The 18,178-nt window shown below is 39.7% G+C and overlaps 2 protein-coding genes across 4 annotated transcripts; both read right to left on the bottom strand.

Moving 5' to 3' along the window:
• Positions 1-2,535: 2,535 nt before the first annotated feature.
• loxl5a (lysyl oxidase-like 5a) lies at positions 2,536-7,724 on the bottom strand. Its single transcript, XM_019256810.2, has 7 exons — positions 6,112-7,724; positions 5,301-5,409; positions 4,545-4,682; positions 3,535-3,691; positions 3,340-3,435; positions 3,142-3,257; positions 2,536-3,048 (listed from the first exon to the last, which is right to left on the bottom strand). Exons 1-7 carry the CDS (start codon positions 7,097-7,099, stop codon positions 3,042-3,044), a joined length of 1,611 nt encoding a protein of 536 aa, XP_019112355.1. The 5' UTR covers positions 7,100-7,724; the 3' UTR covers positions 2,536-3,041.
• Positions 7,725-13,619: 5,895 nt separating this feature from the next.
• On the bottom strand, positions 13,620-17,185 carry mibp (muscle-specific beta 1 integrin binding protein). Of its 3 annotated transcripts, none has more exons than XM_010738025.3 (8): positions 16,978-17,185; positions 16,177-16,267; positions 15,571-15,619; positions 15,193-15,367; positions 14,512-14,583; positions 14,272-14,378; positions 14,060-14,145; positions 13,620-13,964 (listed from the first exon to the last, which is right to left on the bottom strand). In XM_010738025.3, exons 1-7 carry the CDS (start codon positions 17,001-17,003, stop codon positions 14,060-14,062), a joined length of 606 nt encoding a protein of 201 aa, XP_010736327.2. In that variant the 5' UTR covers positions 17,004-17,185; the 3' UTR covers positions 13,620-13,964. The 3 variants fall into 3 exon arrangements, with proteins under 3 accessions (XP_010736327.2, XP_019112328.1, XP_027146433.1); XM_019256783.2 differs by having other exon boundaries at positions 15,571-16,030; positions 16,978-17,028; XM_027290632.1 differs by lacking the exon at positions 15,571-15,619 and having other exon boundaries at positions 16,978-17,021.
• Between the last annotated feature and the right edge of the window lie 993 nt (positions 17,186-18,178).

Genomic DNA, 18,178 nt, shown 5'->3' with positions numbered 1-18,178 from the left:
TGTGTCAACTGAGCACTGAACGATGTTGATTTATATGAGCACTGACAAGGTGTTGATTATTACACTGTCGGATTAATCTCTTCAGCACCACAGACTGTTCAGCAGGTCTGTCACAATGAACTCATACTGCTGTGCTACATCGTCCGGGTGCTACACTGCACTCTTGCTTTTGTGTATTGATAGAACTGAAAGTCATGTACCGAGACTCCTAGGTGAATTGATTATTTCCACTGAAGGTGATAATGTGTCACTCTTCCGTTTGCAGCTTGATCTGAGGCCCCAAGTGGCCAAAAAAATGACAATTTGATTTGAATTGAGCTGTAATAAAGCTGTCATATTGCTTCAGGGAAGAAAACATGACAACTGTGTGTGAAAATACTAAACACAGGAATAAACTTTCATCTATCTTTAGAGAAAATGAATCAGATTTAAGGGTGACAATCAAAAGCATAAAGGTCGAAAGGTTCATTATTGATAGTTTGTGTCTGTACAAGGAACAAACTGACTGCCATAAAGTGTCACTGCAGTCTCGCCTGTTGGCTCTAACACTTGTTTACTGGGAGTCTCAGACAGTCAGGCCTTTGGGCAAAACCTCACAGACAGTTAGCCCGTGATAACGATGGTTTCTGTGGTGCTGCTGATGTCAGCGGTTTGCATTCAGGTTTTTTCCTGGCCGTCTGCGGATCTGTGGAATTTCTCTCCTCCCCGCCATCTCCAGCGGGGGCAGGCAGCGGGCGACCAGCACCTCTGCCAATCCTGCACACCCTGAAGGCTTAGCACGTCGGCCTTCCCTGAGCAAACAGCACCTGGAGCGGTGGAGGAGGCACTGCCCTCAGCCTTCGTCATACTCAAATTCACATCAGTGGAATCAGAGCTCTCTAACTAAAGATGGTGTGGGCTCTACAGAGAGGCCATGTCTGATTAAGAGGATGAGTGAAATGGGTTCAAGCCCATCCTCATCTCTGATACGTTCCCATCCTTTTGCACCTGTGCACCTTCATCATTACAGCATTGGAAAGGTACTACAATTTTAAGCAATTTGTATTTGACTAGAGTGTTTCCATTTTAAGCTACTTTATACTTTTTATTCTACTCTACTTGGTTTCACCAGATAGAGTTACAGGTCACTTTCCAGATCAATATTTATCTACAAAACATGAGACTGAGACAAACTGAGATTATCCCTCAGTCTGAGAATCATTTAACTAAAACAACTGAATGTATAAATTAATTAAAAGTAGCAACCAACAATAACAGGAAAATGCTTCTAACACAGTGTTTATAATTTGGTAAAATTTATATGATAATAATATATCAGTCACAGGAATGTGTAGAACCAGTAGTTTTGCCTACTTTAAGTAGATTTAGCTGATAATTACGTATATTTACATTGCTGTACTAATTTTTTTTTTACTGTGTTTAAGTATTGAATGTAAACTAATGTTAATACAGTGCAAGCATCACACTTTTCTCCTGTTTTTCTTGGCAGAGTTTTAACTTGCAAAGTGTAAAAATGACAGATGGAGATGGATGGATTTCATTAACCCAACAAACAAGAAAATAAACTCACACATCATCATTTGAGAAACCCACAGCACACTTGGTTGAAAACAAACTCTTAAAATTACCATGAGAGGGAGGTGAGAAGTCTAGTACAGTAACAGATGCTGTAGAGAAAATACTGCATGACCTCAGCTCCCACCTGCCTGCATTTTCATCTCATAAACATCCTGAAACTGTTTCCTTCTTTCATCAAGGCTTTGCGTGAAAGTTGCTGGAATTTTCCAGTTTACAAAGACTACAAATGTACTTATGTGTAAGAATAATTTAAATATAAATAAATATCCTGTTCACACCAAACAGATAGGATAATGGTACTAGTATAATAATACTAATACTAATACTAATACTAATACTAATACTACTACTACTACTAATAATAATAATAGTACTGGAAGAAATTAGATTTTATACAGTTAAAGCTTCATTACCTTTACGCTTTATATTTAAGTCTATGAAGCAATATATTTGTGCTGGACTGCAAACACTGCATACATAGAGCCAAAAGAATGAACTGTGTTAAAAGTGGCAGTGGTGGTGGTGATTATTTATATACATTGCCATACACAGCAGTCAGTCAGTGTCTCTAATAAATCCTGTGACAAAGTGTAAATAGAGCGAGACATATTTCTAGACACCTCACATGGAGTTATTGCCAAGTGAATAAATGTTTCTCTCAATCACTCATACACCGTAACACAACACGCAACAACAGGCTCGTGGTGTGAAGCTCTGACATTTCCGAATGTGACATAAACATGCTAAGTGGAGTCATTTTAGGTATTTCTCTGACGTGTGTTATTCCAGAAGCATTTTAAATATGTACCACTCCCCACACTAATGACCCTCAGCTTGTGCTAATAGTAAATGGGCAGTGGAATTACGTCATGGTGTTATTTGTCCAAATTATCCCATCACTAATGATTATTTGGATTTTTGAAGTAAGTCATCAGTCTTTTGCATATTTTTCCCCAAATAAACTTTATTATAAAACATAATAAAAATCCAGAACAGCTTTCAAACAATCAACTGTTTCACCAGATTGTAAACGAACAGACTATACACAAAATCATACAGACCATACTGCTTGAAATGCATGCATAAGTATTAGTTTTTCATATCTTAACAGCACTTCCTTCACTTCAACAAATATGCTGTGAATATTAGACAGAGGATTGCTTCGCTGACAAAATGCTAATAAAGTTCAGGGGAGAAGAGCACCACGCCAAGTCACACAGCATGAATTGTGAATATTTGTCAATCACACTAACATGTTTTCTTCAAGTTTTCTGCAGACATACAGCAAACAGTACAGCCTTGCATTGCTACAAACAACACACATATACCATATGACATAAATACAAACAGATTAATTTATAAAGTAGCAAACATTTTAATGTAAAACTGCACAACAGAGTAGCAACTGTAGATTAAGAGCAATAAGAAGGTAATGTAATACCCGTGGGAAAGCTTCAGTCAGGTCAGCTTCTGTGAAACAAAGACATCAGTGATGAGCTCTTCTTTTTAATTTAATTTTTGGTTTCAGTTATAAAGAGTGAGAACACCATAAGACTGACTTACACTGTGATCCTGCAGTTTCTTGCCTGGACATAGCTTCCTGTGTACCTTATGTCGCAGAGCACCTCATTGTTGGAGAAATCCGACTCCTGAACCAGCTGTGAGGGGTTCACTGTCACCTGAGGAACAGTAGAAACAGCTGATGTGAAATCTGCTTCAGATGATTATTTATCTATTCATAAAGAAGTTTCACACTCCCACCTTGAGGATGTAGTTTCCAGGTGGCACATCAGTGATGTCGATCCACTGGCAGTCGATGTTGGCGTGATATGTATCGTAGCAACCAGGACTGAGCCCCTGGGGAGACTTATATTACTTCCAAATATGTCAAGTAATGAATCAACATCTAATCAATTTGTTTTAATGAAATGATCAAACAAATATGAATAAACTAACCTGTGTGTGAACAGTGCAGGCGAAGCGTCGTCGTGTTCCCGGGTCACAGGAAGTGTCCTCAAGACAGAAACTGGCCTTGTGTCCCTCTGCGACCTTCTGTCCAGTGGTGACATCCAACAAGTCGTAGTTACTAAAGGCCTCCATGCTGTGGTAATGCCTGTGGTAATGACACACAAAAAGATAAAGACATATAATTCAGTTCAATTTTATTTATACAGCACCAAATCTCATGACACTTTCCATATAGAACATGTCCAGGCTGTACTCTGGTTAATATTATTTACAGAGACCCAACAATTCCCACCATGAGCAAGCAGTCGGTGATGGAAGCAAGGACCCAGACAAAGTGTTGCCTCAGTCAGCTCATATTGGAGATATAGCGGCCAAAATAGACAAAGTTATTCATATGAGATATGTGAACATGATGCACCTCAGGTGTATCACTTTATATCGCTAAAAAAGACTGTTCTCACGTGTAAAATATGGTCTGATCATCAGCACCAGAAAATGAAGTGAACTGTAAGTGGCAGAAAATGATTTTCCATTACGTGCTGCTTATTTGGAGTCTCTGAAAGGCCGTTGTATTTATTTTACTAAACGGTAAATTTATCCTCTTGTAGTCTCTCATTCACCCATTCACACACAGACAGAGCTACCACACAAGATGCCAAACATCAAATGAGCAAATGGGGTTCAGTGTATTGCACAAGGACCCTGCAACCACCTACCTCCTGAGCCACAGCTGCAGAGTCAACCAGCTCTTCTTTGATAGTTAATGATTTATGCTCAGATTAACTGATGAAAATGTAATATGTTAATACTCTCTGTGAGGACTACATCTCAGTATTTTGGCAGCGATGGGACTACAGTCTAAAAAAGAAAATATATTTGAGACTAATTGTTATTTTTGTTTGATTTCCTGATATAATCTCAATCTATTCAGTAATAACTGCACAATGGTGCGTGGACTGGGTGGTCTTTTTGTACTTGGATAAAAACACAAAACTCACTGATGGCAGCTGTGCCATTCCCATTCATGCCTGGGTTTCACTGGGAGGAAGTCTGCTGTTCCTTGGTTCTTTACTCGCTGTGGGAACCGCAGCAGGACTCTGTAGTCGAGGTCCCTCACACTTGGATGATACGCAGACCTGAAGGAAAAGGAAACAGGAAAAGAATGAGCCAAGTTTACCAATAGTATCTTCACTGTAAGCAGAAACTACTGAGTGCACAGCTGCATCACCTTTTTGTTTGTGGTATCTTTACACATTATCCACTACCACACACACACACTTCACTGCACATTGAGCTCCTTCTCCTTCTCAATGACCAGTTTACATAAAAGTGATTTACTGTTTGCAGTGACAGAGGTGGTTTCTGGTCTTGCCTCAGTAGTTTTTGCATTCACCTCAGGAATCCTTCTCCTTTCATTTCAGAGCCTCTTTTATTTGGCAAAGCGGCAGCCCAGATCAGAGGAGAGAATTTCGGACAGTGGCCAATATCCAGTCGCTCTGTCACTCAGCTGTAGCTTCTAAACTGGACAAAGGCCAACACACATCCTAACGTGGCAACCTCAAAGGAATCCTAAATGATTATTAATATTTATTTGTTCTTTATATGGTATGTTGTTATGTTATATGTAATGTTAACACACAGAAAAGTGCATGTCAAGGACAATGAGCATCACAAAAATCTATACTGACTCTAAATCTAAACTCTAAAACTATATAAATTGATTGTTTTTCACTTATAGAAATATATATGTGCACCTGGAAAGACAGTTCTCTTCAGCAGCACAGCGAAGTGCATACATCTGCACCCTCTGGATGTAAGAGGCAGCTTGGATGTAATAAGGGTCAGGGACCAAGTCTGGGAGACCTGCAGAGAAAATATAAGTTTATTTAAGTACATGCATAGAAATAGAAAATATAGAAGCCTTTTCCTGAAGCCTTTTGAAAAGTTTGGACAACAAATTTGTGATATTTAGTCTCTCCTCTGGAAAAGAGCTTCCCGGTTATATTCTCTGAGTAATTTGTGGCAGAACACATCACAAGATACTCATCTCACCCTTTTCTTTACAAGTTAGACTTCTATAGCCGCTGATTTGATAGAAACAAGTAAGTTTTGTTCTTAAACATTTAATATCAAACACTTTTAAAACATACTTAAGGGCATTATTAAATTGAGAACTTGGATACTTCATTATAACTTACAATGGCTAATGACTTGCAATCAATCAACCATTTAATTTAATTTTGCTCAGAGGCCTCCATACTGAAGACATTAGTCCTGTCATTAAGGGGACATTAAAATGAATATAATCACTCTCATTAAAATGCATTAAAATCTGCATTAGAACAAAAATGTGATTTAAATGTTGAGCGTGTAAATGAGGAATCTGTGCGTCAGCAGTGCTCCACCAATAATGATCGGTAATAGATGGGGCTCATTGATTTTTCAGGCTTTGATCTTCAGTTAAGAAATATAATGTATAAATATCATAATGTATTGCGTTCAAAGTGCGTGCCTCAGCCTCACTACTTATTATAACCTTTGTATGTAGTCTCCTGTCTGCCTCACCATTGTGGAAGAACCTGGTTCCATAGCCCGGTGCAGGTGGAGGGCGCACAGTGATCCTGTTTCTGCGATCTGGTGGGTAAACATCATAGAAAACTGAGTTCCTGTGATGAATACTGTGTGGATCTCGTGGGTCACTCATGTCCGTAGTCCGTGTTGTATCCGGCCTCGGACGAGGAAAGTGTATTTCTACGGCGTTACTCGAAAGCGCTGTGGGAGAAACATTTGACTCCGGTGTAACTCTGGTCAGTGAATGCGCTCTTTGCGCGCTGCGTGCGCCTCCTTCGCTGGTTTGCTGCGGGATGCGACGTGCATTCCCACTATCCTCCGCCACGGGGACCCATCCAGGTGTAGCATGTGACCGGGCAGTTGATTCCGAGGTGTCAGATCTTATTCTGCCGCCACGGATGTGCGTAAAGTCCGGTGATCTTACCGGCGAGGCAGTGGCCTGTTGTGCACCAGCGTCATCTCCAGGTGTGCTCCGGCCTCCTCTTGGGACTCCGCTGCCAGAGAACTCCTGGATGACGGTGGACGCAGCAGAGGTGCCGTTAGATGATGCATGTTGTGAACGGTATCCCGGAGCCTCTCCTCTGGTAGCGACGCGCGGTGGAGACTGACTTTGTGTCCCGGGTCGTCCCGAGGCGAGTAAATACTGACCCGCATCACCAGCACTAAGAACGGACGCATCCACTTGATTAGCGTCGTTTTGTTGAGAGTGACCACCAAAGTTTCCAGATCGGGTCCTGGAGGATCTCGTGAACGCAACTGGAGCTTGAAGTTGATTAAAATGGTTTTTAGTCGTCAATAACATCTGAGTGCGTCTTCTCACCTGCGCAGGTGAACGATATTGAGTCCCAGTGCTCAGTAAATTGTACACCTGACCGTTATTCTCCCACTGAATCCGTTGTCTCCACGGTCCAACATAGTGCTGACCGGTACCCAAACGCACCAGAACATCTAGAAAAATGAAAACAAGCACAAACTTCTGCATGGCTCAATGTGATGATGTCTCTAAGTGAAGAACTCCAGCACTCGTACATTAATAACGAACATTTGACTTTGACACGGGTGATAGGGTGGTGTTTTGAATACGCTCGACTCCGTCACGCAGTTACGCACAGCATCACCGCAGAGAAGGTTTGTGTTGAGACGTCTTCATATGTTTGTAATGTGAGTTACTCTCAGAAAAATGCTTTTAACCACACATGAACAGCAATGAGCTGTACTCATGTCTCAGTTTAACCGTTTCACCACCGTCAACTGGGTGGGCTTCAACTTATATTATTACTATTTCTGGGTGGAGAAAAATAGCAACCTATTCACCATGAAACATTTCCAAAATATCCAGTCAGGGTTTCAAGTGAAAATCTGTGCGTCATGACGCACAATGACCCCTTTAAGTGATCCTTCAACGGACTGAAAGTGGCCACATTTAAACACAGTGAGCACTCAACCTGTTGATTCCCCACACTGAGGCCAAGTCGACCTCCTCACCACATGATGGCAGTGGACCCTCACTTAAAGTCAGAGCTCGTGGTGAGGCGCGAGTCAATACTATTTGTATATCCAAGTCTCGTGACTTATTAAGTAATTAGCAGCAACGCCCCTCAACTTTGAACATGAATGGAGATAAGACAAAGATGGGAACGAAGTGATTACAAAGTTCTGCCCTGAAAAATAAAGTGATACAATGTTTGCTGTAGTTTAGAGAAGCTTGTATTCATATTAATTAATAGTTCTAATAATTAATGGCTCAATTTATGGCTTTTATTCATTTTACTATTCTATTTTATAAATTAACCTTGAAAAACATGTATCATCCAGTGTGAATTTGAGAAAAAGAACACCCATATTATCTCCACAAAGATGTCTGCACTTCATATCTTAACTTGTGCTGTGACACACCTCAAAGTCAGGTCAAGTTTATATTTAGACTTTACTCACTGCAGGGCTTCAACATCTTTCATATATCAGGCTACAGACCATTTATATATATATATGTCATGTCTGTCTACCGTCATATTTATTTCAGAATTTCAAAATGGGACTGACACCAGTCTGGTCTATGCTGACTGTATTTTATGTATTTTATATACTGTACACACTTTTCATGTCTGTTATTTGTGTCAAACATTTCAACACATTGTTGTTTTGTTGGTATTTCTATTAACATTTAACGTTTGCCATTTTATAGTTTTATATGTGTATGTTTCTATTATGAACTTTTGTGTTGCAAACTTTTAAATAGTGCATGAAAATGTGTTTCTATTAACATTAATATTTTCCTTTGAATAGTCTCAATAACTTTTAATAACTTTTTAATTTCAGTCTTATTCTCTGTTTTTAGGGACATCTTTTGTGACATCTGTCCAGGGACTACAAATAAAAAATATCCTCTTCTCACAAATAACAAGTATAATAGCAGTATATACTGCTAAATAAACAACAAATAAATGCTAAAAATAAGTCAAATACTTTCAATGACATCTGTTCACCTTTACACCACTGTAACACTTTCTCTAAATTCAAACTTTCAAGGATTTTCAAGGCCTGGTTGAATCCTGTATAACTTTTGTACAGTACCAGACAAAGGTACAGGAAACTACATTTACCAGAGGACAGTCAATGGTAATTCAGGCTTTTGTGGTGCATTTTTATTTGATTCAGTTTTATTTTATTTATATCATAACAGTCTTTAGAGACCCAACAAATTCAATTCAGTTGTTTCTATTGTCACTGTGTACACATAATCATGAGGTTGTACATTTTGCAGGTAGTAGGTGAAAGGCTGAGTGCCTTTACTTTGTTACGTCACCAACCTTTCTGACTGCTTGGACGTGAGGACAGTAGCGTGGTGCCAGTCCCGAGTGCAAGGTGACAAAAGCAACCAGCACCATCTGGATTAGAGGAGGTCTGAGTGTACCAATGCTACAAGACCCCCCCACCCCTCTAAATATACCCACACACCCTGGCAAGTACTCAGAGCCTCTCAACAATCTGTATGAGTATAAATCCATGAGTGAGTGCGAGAAACAGGAGTAAGGTGTGTGTGTGTGTCTGAGTTGTGGGACATAATCACAGGGTCTGGGTCTAGTTGGCTCAGGCGGGCTGTAACCGGATGGATGTCATTCCTCCAGCATGTTGGGTGGTCTTTCAGAGTGTAAGCACTTAAGATCTCGCAGTCAGTGACACTCCTCCGTCCCTCACTTGTTGACACACATGATTTAAACCGCCACCTCTCCTGGCACACTAACGTCCTGCCATCGACATTGACACCATCAATGAACGTCGGCTTTGGTTAGAGAGGCAGGACTTGACCTTTGCAGGTGACCTGGGAATTTAGTGGGGAAAGCGAAGGCCTCACTCACATAACTGTAATTGGTACTGCTTATAATCCAGTGGTGGAAAGTAACAATATTCTCAAATACTGCACCTACGAACACTTTTGTAGTACTCATACTTCACTTCAGACGTTTTTCTGTCTACTTTAAACTTCAGTTCACAAAGAGATATTGTACTTTTTACTTTAGTGCATTTTGACAGCCATCATCACTGCTTATTATTAAGATTTTACGTGCAAAAATAATACGGCCAGTTTGTAAAAAAAAAATGCAGGACTTGTAATAGTATTTAATAAGTAAAATTAGTAATGCAAGAGGCATCAGTAGCTCAATGAGGGGCTTGGGATCTGGAGTGTGGACTGGTAGAAGGATGAGTGCCATTTAATCTCCTGGACACTGCCGAGATGCCCCTGAGCAAAAACCCCTAACTGCTCGGACACCTTACAAATACTATGTGGCAGCTTCATCGCTCTAACATCTCTCCCCAACAACTGAAACAACCCAACACAACTCTTTCTACTGGGTGACTTTAAAAAGTCCAGAGTTGTTATTAATTGCAGTTTTTCAATAAAATTTGTTCACTGGTGAAGGAAAAAATAAACATTGTTCAGTTCCAAACACGTGTTGTCTTTATAGATCCACTGTGATATGTATTGTAATGCTCATGTAATGACAGTAGACTGACTGAAAGTAGAAAAACGTATTGTTGAAATTTCACTTATTTAATTATTCAACGTCACCATCAGTCTTTATCTCTCTTTTGTCATTATGTCCATCGAGGCTATTGAGCTCAGTTACATTGCCCAGCTCCAGTTCTGGCATGACATGACACAGTCCAGGCAGCCCGGCTAACAAACTCAGCTAACACTAGCTAACAGCGGCTATAGTTTGCAGCAGTTTACTGTCCATTAGGAAACTCTGTAAAAGAGCTGATTGGAGCAGCTTGGAGGATATCAGAGGGAAAACAGAAAATCATGTCTCCATAAAATATGATCCAGTTTCACCAAAATGAGTGAAGTAGTTGGTGCTGTGTGACTTAATGCTGTAAAGCTTTACATACTTCTCGTGGGTGATCGTACCCGTAGCATAGTGCAAGAACAGAGTGTGAATAAAAGAGACACCATTTGCCTAATTGCACATCAGTGAGCAGCATATAAATTCTGTATCTGGTTAAGGTGAAGCTCATTTTAACCACTTTATATTTAATCCACAACAATACATCATAGTGATAATAGGTTTTGTGTGTAAGGTATTAATCCGTAAGGCATAAAATAGAAAATGAGGACAGTGCTTGCGTAAATGTACTTAGTTGATCTCTACCACAGGGTCTGAATGTGAACACGAGGACAGGTACATGCTGCAACACTGAGTGAGAGAGTTTTTCCATGTACGTAATAAACCTCAGTGTCCTATGACGCACATTGAGTAGAGGTCTGTGAATCCTAAACAGAGGCCAGATTTACTCATACATCCACAACACAATATTTAAATCTCATTGTACGCTCCTTGTTTCATAATGATTCACAACAGTGCTGTGTTACCTCCTGCACATATTTACCCCGTGTGATTAAAGTCATCCAGCCTCTCTTCCAAACAGGCATTTAAGAGATAATGACTCTGAACACAATGTAACATTGCAATGTTCTGTATGTGTGCAAACACAGACATCATAAAAACAGAAAATAACCGTCCCCACTCATGTGTATTTGATACTACTGTCTTAATGCAGGCCCATGCTGATGATGGATGTGTTTCACTCACATGATTCACCAAAGCTGTGAGTAATGAAGTCATGTACGTCCAGGAAAATGTCTAGACTGGATTTGTTTTCACTGTAAATAATGCAGGCCCGCTTCACACAGTTCAAGTGCGCATAAGTCGACGTGCGCATGAACACGTACACACCATTTAATGCTGTTTGAGCAGGATTACAGATGTACTTGTATTTATCGTCATAAGAATACTGACAGTAAATTATCTTAACATAGAAATATTTTCTTCTTTTCTCTGCTGTGTTTTCTTTGGTTCATGTTTGTGCTTTGGGGAACAGATCCACCTGTGTGCGTGCTTTCACAGCCATCACACATACAGCTGTCATTTTTAGCACCGGGAGTCCAGGCCAGTATGGTTTACTCCACATCCACCTGTTAGAGCGTCACAACAATCGCCTTGTCACTCCATTTCCATAAGACACACACATGACAGATTACGTGCACCTCCAGCTGATGTCATTAGGCATTGAAAGAATGGTTGTTACTCTAACAGGTGTGATTAAAATGAAGCTGTAGCTGTAGATGTACTACAAGCCCTGCTGGCACTCCCACTCACATTTTTTACAACGCCATGAGCCTGAAGTTAACTCTCTGCTGCTTTGTAACACACGGTTTGCACAACTGGGATTCAAAATGACCCAAATCACTAATACTTTCCAACTGAGCAGTCGAAGTCTGGACTGACGTCAAATGATCCTTTGTCTTGGCTGTCATTTTGTCAAGTAAGGAGCCCCCGAATACATACCTGACCTGTTCTTTATTTAGCCAAGGTATTATAAGCTGAAGTTAACTAACTCTGACAGGATGAGGTATTCCCTAAGGGGAAATGAGAAATTATGTTGGCCTATTTATACCTGTGGAAACAAAGGCGTTCTCAGCACGTGCCTTGGGCCTCATGCGCTGTAAATCTAGTGCTAATAACCTAAATCTTGTGGTTAGTCTCTGACCTACTCAGGCGTTTACTTAAGGTAAGTGAGGCCAGCTATTTCAGAGCTACAGTGTTGGAAAAACCCCAGCAGGACATATATAGGTGTTGAAAAGAGCCTTTCCGGTCTCTGAAATAGATGGAAGCTAAATTAGGTCAACGTGGACATAGTTCATATGGATTGTTTATATTCTGTAATAAAGATATTAAATGTCTTTCAGGTTGTGTCATGTTCAGTATCCTGACCTACATAAATTGCAGAGTGGCCCAGTTTTTTTATAATCTAAAACAGGCTCACATGCACGGTGCATCCTCAAATGTTGAATATGCCTAAGAGTTGAACCAAAAAGTTCCTTCTTTATACTGTTTCATTTGAATACTTCTCAGAGAATGAAAGAAGAAAAACAATATACTAAAACAGCAAACGAAAACTATTTGGAAACTGAACTATCTTGTTAACTATCTTGCACCTTCTGAGGGGACCTAACAACCTTTGCTTTGGTTGGGAATGTCCTGATCTCAGCCAGCTGTGTAAAATTTAGGGGGCTTTACAGAATATTGCTGAAAAGGAATACTATCCTCTCGCCCTAAGTCAGCTGGGATAGGCTCCAGTACAGAGAGCCTGCAAACAGCTGGATGAATTGTGTGCCCACAACACTAAAAAAAACAAACATGTTACTGACATCTATCTGTGTTGTGTGAGTTGCTGAGGAACACACAATGCCACATATGTGTCTATGTTTTCACTGATGTACAATCAAAAGAAAGTGTTATTAACCACCTAGTCAATTTGAATGATTAAAAATATCACAAGTTTATGAAATTAGGTGTCACAATCAGGTAAAAATTAGCAGTATTCAGCTCCAGGACTGTGGGGGCGTGTCTGCAGATTGTGCTGAAGCCACACCCACTCGTGGGAGCAGTCAAGCAGCAATTTTGAAGCAACTGAAACGTATCAGATCAGTTCATAAAATCATGACTAACTTTGAAATACTCTGAGCGAAATAAATTAATCTCTCTCTGCTAGGGGTGCAGTGGTATGATCAGGGTGGCCTCAGTGTGTCATCGAGCCACCCTTTTGGATGGCCCAAAAAAAAAAAAAATCCTGGACTGGAAACTGCTGAAAAACTGTTTCAACCTCTAAGTCCACATTTCAGTAATATATCATTCAAAGTCTTTTCAGCAACTATCTTCCAACATACTGAATGTATTTTGAAAGAAGTTGCCTCTACACTTCAGGGCAAGAGCAAAGATAGGTCAAGGAGTTTATAAAATTTGAATATGTGTCACAAGCATCAAAACCTGGAACAAGATTAAACTGGACCATGGTATGATGCAGTGTTATAAGTCTGATCATGGCTGGTTCATTTTGTGCTTCAGTCATTGTGACCTGTATTTACATGAGTCTGTACTTTAGGTAAGATGAACGAGTCGTGTACTCCATTAGAAATTCATGAAATCCAACACCGTATGTAGAATTGTATCAACTACAAGTTTATTTTTCGGATGACAAAAATGTAGAGATTCTTGATTTTCTGTATTAGATAGCTACCAGTATAGTCATTTGCAACAAATGGTCCAGTACAAATAAGTGGTTTAACATAACAGTAACATACTAAATGATCCATTCCACAGAGCTGAGAGTAAAATATAGAAATATAGATCATCTGAAGATGACTTAAAAAAAACAAAACTATGATAAGTTAACATTGTTTTGCTGCATTTACAAACAAATTAAATTAAAAAACCTTCATTAAAAAAGAAAAATCCATGAGACTATTTACAATTTCTGTACAGGGTTGGAGAGGACTCTTCCTGCTGCAAGAAAGACAGAAAAAGTAAATGTTAGATAAATATGACTTCTGTTAAATTGGAGACAGCGGCACACTTGAACTTGAATTCTGTCTTCTTACCTATAAACGATTAAGCAGGCTGTTCTGAATGTCCTCATACACCTGGTTGTAGATCTCCTCTTTGGATTTCAAACCATCCAGGTACTCTGCAACACACAAAGAGTTGACCAATTAGTCATGTTTGAAAATAATCCTTAAAAAAAAAAAAAAAAAAGAGTGAGACTTGAATCTTATTTGCCCTGAATAGAGTACAAAGAAAATATTAAACATACCAATATCCAAGCCGGTCTCCTCCATCGTTTTCCTGTGCCTCAGGTACATCGGCCACACATGGCCATCGAACAAGCCTGGAGGGTCAGGGACGGTGTACTGTCTTGTACTGAAAATGATAACACACTGTTAGTCAAGGTGCACTCGCCAAGACAGGGCGATTTTAACAAATCAGCTCAATGATTACAAAATGGAAAATGTAAACACTAACAATATAAACAAACGTTTCTGTTTACACTCACCTTCTCCTTCTCTTGCACTCCTCATAGGGAATCGTGATGTAATAGCACTTGTCGAAAACATCCAGCAGGGGCCTAGAGGGGAGATGAGCAAGGACATTGACAATGACATATGCAGTCTCCAGACGAAGCAGAGTAAAAGGAGCATACAGCACTTATGCAAGTTGTTCATTTGGTTTCTTATCTGTATATCTGCAGCATGCTTGACACTGAGTGCTAGTACACAGAGTGCAGATGAGCCGCCAGCTTTAAGGACGACTCAGAGAGCCTCTTTCTGCTGAAACGGTTATCTCTATCTGCAGGACCGCCCAAGTCTGCCTGCAGAGGTCTGTGTAAAAGTGCTAGTGGCACATGACTCGACAAAAATAGCACTGCCCAGCCACTGTTTGTTGTCATGAATGCCTTAGAAATTGTGAGAAACAAGATGGCCGCGTAACTCTACCAAAGTAACACCATGCATCTAATGTTTGTCATTCTGAATGTGAGGATTTGCAAGGAATAAGATGGGCTGTTATCCTTCATAGAAAACTCTGAAGTTAAAATTTAGAGCCAGATTAAAAGCACACAACATGATCTAAGCACCAACTAACCAAGGAAGATGACCACAGGAAACAGATGATTTTACAATGCAAACAATATCATGGGTCAGTCGTAGTTCCCTGAGGTGAATCGAAATCAACTTACGGGTAGTTGTATAGGAGGAAACCCTCTATGATCAGGATGTGGGTCTGCTCATCGGGGTTGGCCACGTCGGACACAGGGGACAGAGCGACACCGTGGGAACGTGCAAACTTCACCGGGTTCTCCATCCAGCCTTTTACGGTGTTGGTCATGGCCTCCATATCCAAAGCTGTGATCACTGTAGAGCAGAAAGGACAGATAGTAAATTAGAACAGATAAAAGTGGAGAATATAAAAAATTGGAAATGTGTTTTGCTCCAAGTTACTGGAGATTGTCAGCTTAATGCTGTGTATGCTAAATGGTTTTAATGTATGCAGTGTTGGAGGGTGGGGATATATGAGACTAAAGGGTAATCATTGGCAGTCTTCAGTGAAGTCTTACCATCCCATTGTCTAAAGCCGTCCTCCCCGACTTCTATCTGATCAGGTTTCTGAAATAACAGTCACCAATAAAACATTGCTGCAACCTCACAGCTCTGAATACTCTCAGATCCCACTCACATGCCAGAGGAACAGCCAAACAAGTGTGCACACAGAGAAAAATGAAAATAGGCGGGAAAAAGGCCATGCACAAAACTACTGAAGCCATTTATAAAAGTAGACAGCTTTAGTAAAAAAATTGTGGAAAAAGGGGGAAATGATAAACATCATATTTGAAGGTGTTAATGGAGATGAAGGAGAGAATAGAAGCATCTGGCCGTGTTAGAAGTAATGCAGAGTGCATAAGGAATATTAACATACTTAAAAAAGGATACAAGGTAGGAAAGTCGTGACTGATGCAGTAAGAAGAGACAACCAGGTAAAGAAACTATGTTGCATAGACATCAAGGCCATTTCCATATCTAATGTGGAGAAAAGAGTGCGTGGGGACGGGAGGTTACAAATGGCAAGAACCAACTACTTTGCCTACATGCAGTGCCAGTAAAGGAAACAACAACCACACACACACACAAAGAAAACGTCTCAGTACCTAGTGGCTAAGACTCACCTTGAAAAAGTCGTCTTGGTGCACAACACAACAGTTGGGCAGCATCTTGATCAACTTATTTGTCAGGGTTGTTTTGCCACCATTAGTGATTCTGTAAACAACAAAAAACAAACGCATGATTTTAGTTTCATACAAAAAAATAAATAAATGAATAAATAAATAAAAACACAATAACTAATTCTCTAAATCATCTTATTATAAACAAAAGCATGACATAAACTGAGAATAAACATTAATAAAGTATTGGAAGATTCAATATTTATGTTTTAAAAACATGTGGGGCCCTTTGTTTACATTTTAATCAAAGTAATAAAAATCATGTTTGCCTAGAAGAAAGTGTTAAAATGATAAATAAAAACGCTGATCATCATAACATTAAGCTGGTTTCGCTTTGGGACAATGCTGTTGTTAACTCTCCCTCCACTTTTTCAAATGTCCCGCTCGATTGATGATGACAACAAACCGGCGACACCGGACATGGCTTTGAACCGGTTTAACAGCACTAGTTTCTGGCGGGCAGCTGATAAAACATGTGGCCATGAGGATAATATATATGTAATCAACCAGAAACCAGGGTTAGCCACCGTTATTTTAATAACTTCATCCTGACCGCTAGTTTATCTTAAGAGGTCTCCACAAACAATAACAACACTACACGAGATTATTTTAGTGCAACACTCTTACAAACATAACACCACTCTCCGCTATCAGTCCGTTTAGCTGAAAACAACATTACAGCCTCGTTAATAGACACACGTGTAACCGTGCGTACTATGTTTTAATACAAATACAAACACTTACCCGCCAATTCCTATAATGTGTTTCATCTCTTCGTGTCCTGCTCAACGTCAGCTGAAGAAACACTCAAAGTTTTTAAACCGAAAAGTCGAGGGTAAAAAAAATAAAAAAAATCCAATAATTTAACCGATTAAATTAATTGTAAATTAACGTTTCGGTCTAAGCGCGTGCCTCTCTCTACTACTCCATTAACTTAGAGCGCGAGACGCTGCAGTTTTATATCCAGCCCTCGGATGACGTCACTACTCGCGCAGGCACGGGGCGTTCTCGTGAGCAGACGTACTCTACGTGCCCCCTTTCGCAGTAGCCAATCAGTTCCCGCGGAGCGCCTGGTACTAGCCAATCACAGCCCGCGAACTTTCACATATTTACATATTTGAGCGCGCCTGCTCCTATCCATCACAGCGCGGCTCGTGCTGTTCCGTTCAGCTGCTAATCCACCTGATGACCGGACATACTGTGGAAAACTACCATGAAAGGTGTCTTATAGAGACAATAAAATAACAGCTGCATCTCTTCTGATACCTTTCAGCTACTGTGCCTGGCCATTCACTGCTGAGTCTTTATGTCCTGATCACTCCCTGTTACTTTTATATCTGGTTCTTATTCACTGTACAGGTCTTACAGTATCTACTCTTACTGCAACTGTTCTTAAATTATGTTTTTTTTACCCTGTAGGTCTTAATTTTTCTTCTTATTTGTGTCGTTGTTGTAGTTTTATGCTTTTTACTCTTCTTCTAATCTCTAGTTTTTCATGCAACTGCTCTCTTACCTTAAGAACTGTTAGTTTTTATCTATTTCTGTTTTTACTCTGCTCTGTGAAACACCTTGGGATACAATTCTGTATAAAAAGGTGCTATATAAATAAATAAAGTTGAAGTTGAAGTTGAGAAAAATGTTACTGTGACTGCCAGATATGATTTAATATGAAGTAAGTTATTATGGTATTATAATACTTGTAAGAAAAAGTATGTAAAGCCTGCGTCATTTTATAACTGGATTTTTTTTTATAGAGCACTATATATATATTTATATAGAGAGGTATATAAACACTACATCATTTGTGTGTGTGTGTGTATCCGAATACTTGAAAGGTGTATATATTGTACTTTTTATTTTATTCTATCCCCCTGTTTTGAGTATATCTTATTTATCAACATTATACTCTATATCAACATATTTTTTATATTTCTGTTCCACCTTG

The sequence above is a fragment of the Larimichthys crocea genome, chromosome XVII (genome assembly GCF_000972845.2).
Source record: "Larimichthys crocea isolate SSNF chromosome XVII, L_crocea_2.0, whole genome shotgun sequence".
NCBI lineage: Eukaryota > Metazoa > Chordata > Actinopteri > Sciaenidae > Larimichthys > Larimichthys crocea.
This window is presented reverse-complemented; position numbering and strand designations above follow the sequence as displayed.

Excerpts from the sequence above, each read along its gene's own strand:
- loxl5a (XM_019256810.2), bottom strand. The coding sequence starts at position 7,099 with ATGCAGAAGTTTGTGCTTGTTTTCATTTTTCTAGATGTTCTGGTGCGT. Across the intron at positions 5,410-6,111 it reads AACCAGGTTCTTCCACAATG|GTCTCCCAGACTTGGTCCCT; the intron begins GTGAGGCAGACA and ends TTTTCTCTGCAG. Across the intron at positions 4,683-5,300 it reads GAAGAGAACTGTCTTTCCAG|GTCTGCGTATCATCCAAGTG; the intron begins GTGCACATATAT and ends CTTTTCCTTCAG.
- mibp (XM_010738025.3), bottom strand. The coding sequence starts at position 17,003 with ATGAAACACATTATAGGAATTGGCGG. Across the intron at positions 16,268-16,977 it reads CACATTATAGGAATTGGCGG|AATCACTAATGGTGGCAAAA; the intron begins GTAAGTGTTTGT and ends TGTTGTTTACAG. Across the intron at positions 14,379-14,511 it reads GAGTGCAAGAGAAGGAGAAG|TACAAGACAGTACACCGTCC; the intron begins GTGAGTGTAAAC and ends TATCATTTTCAG.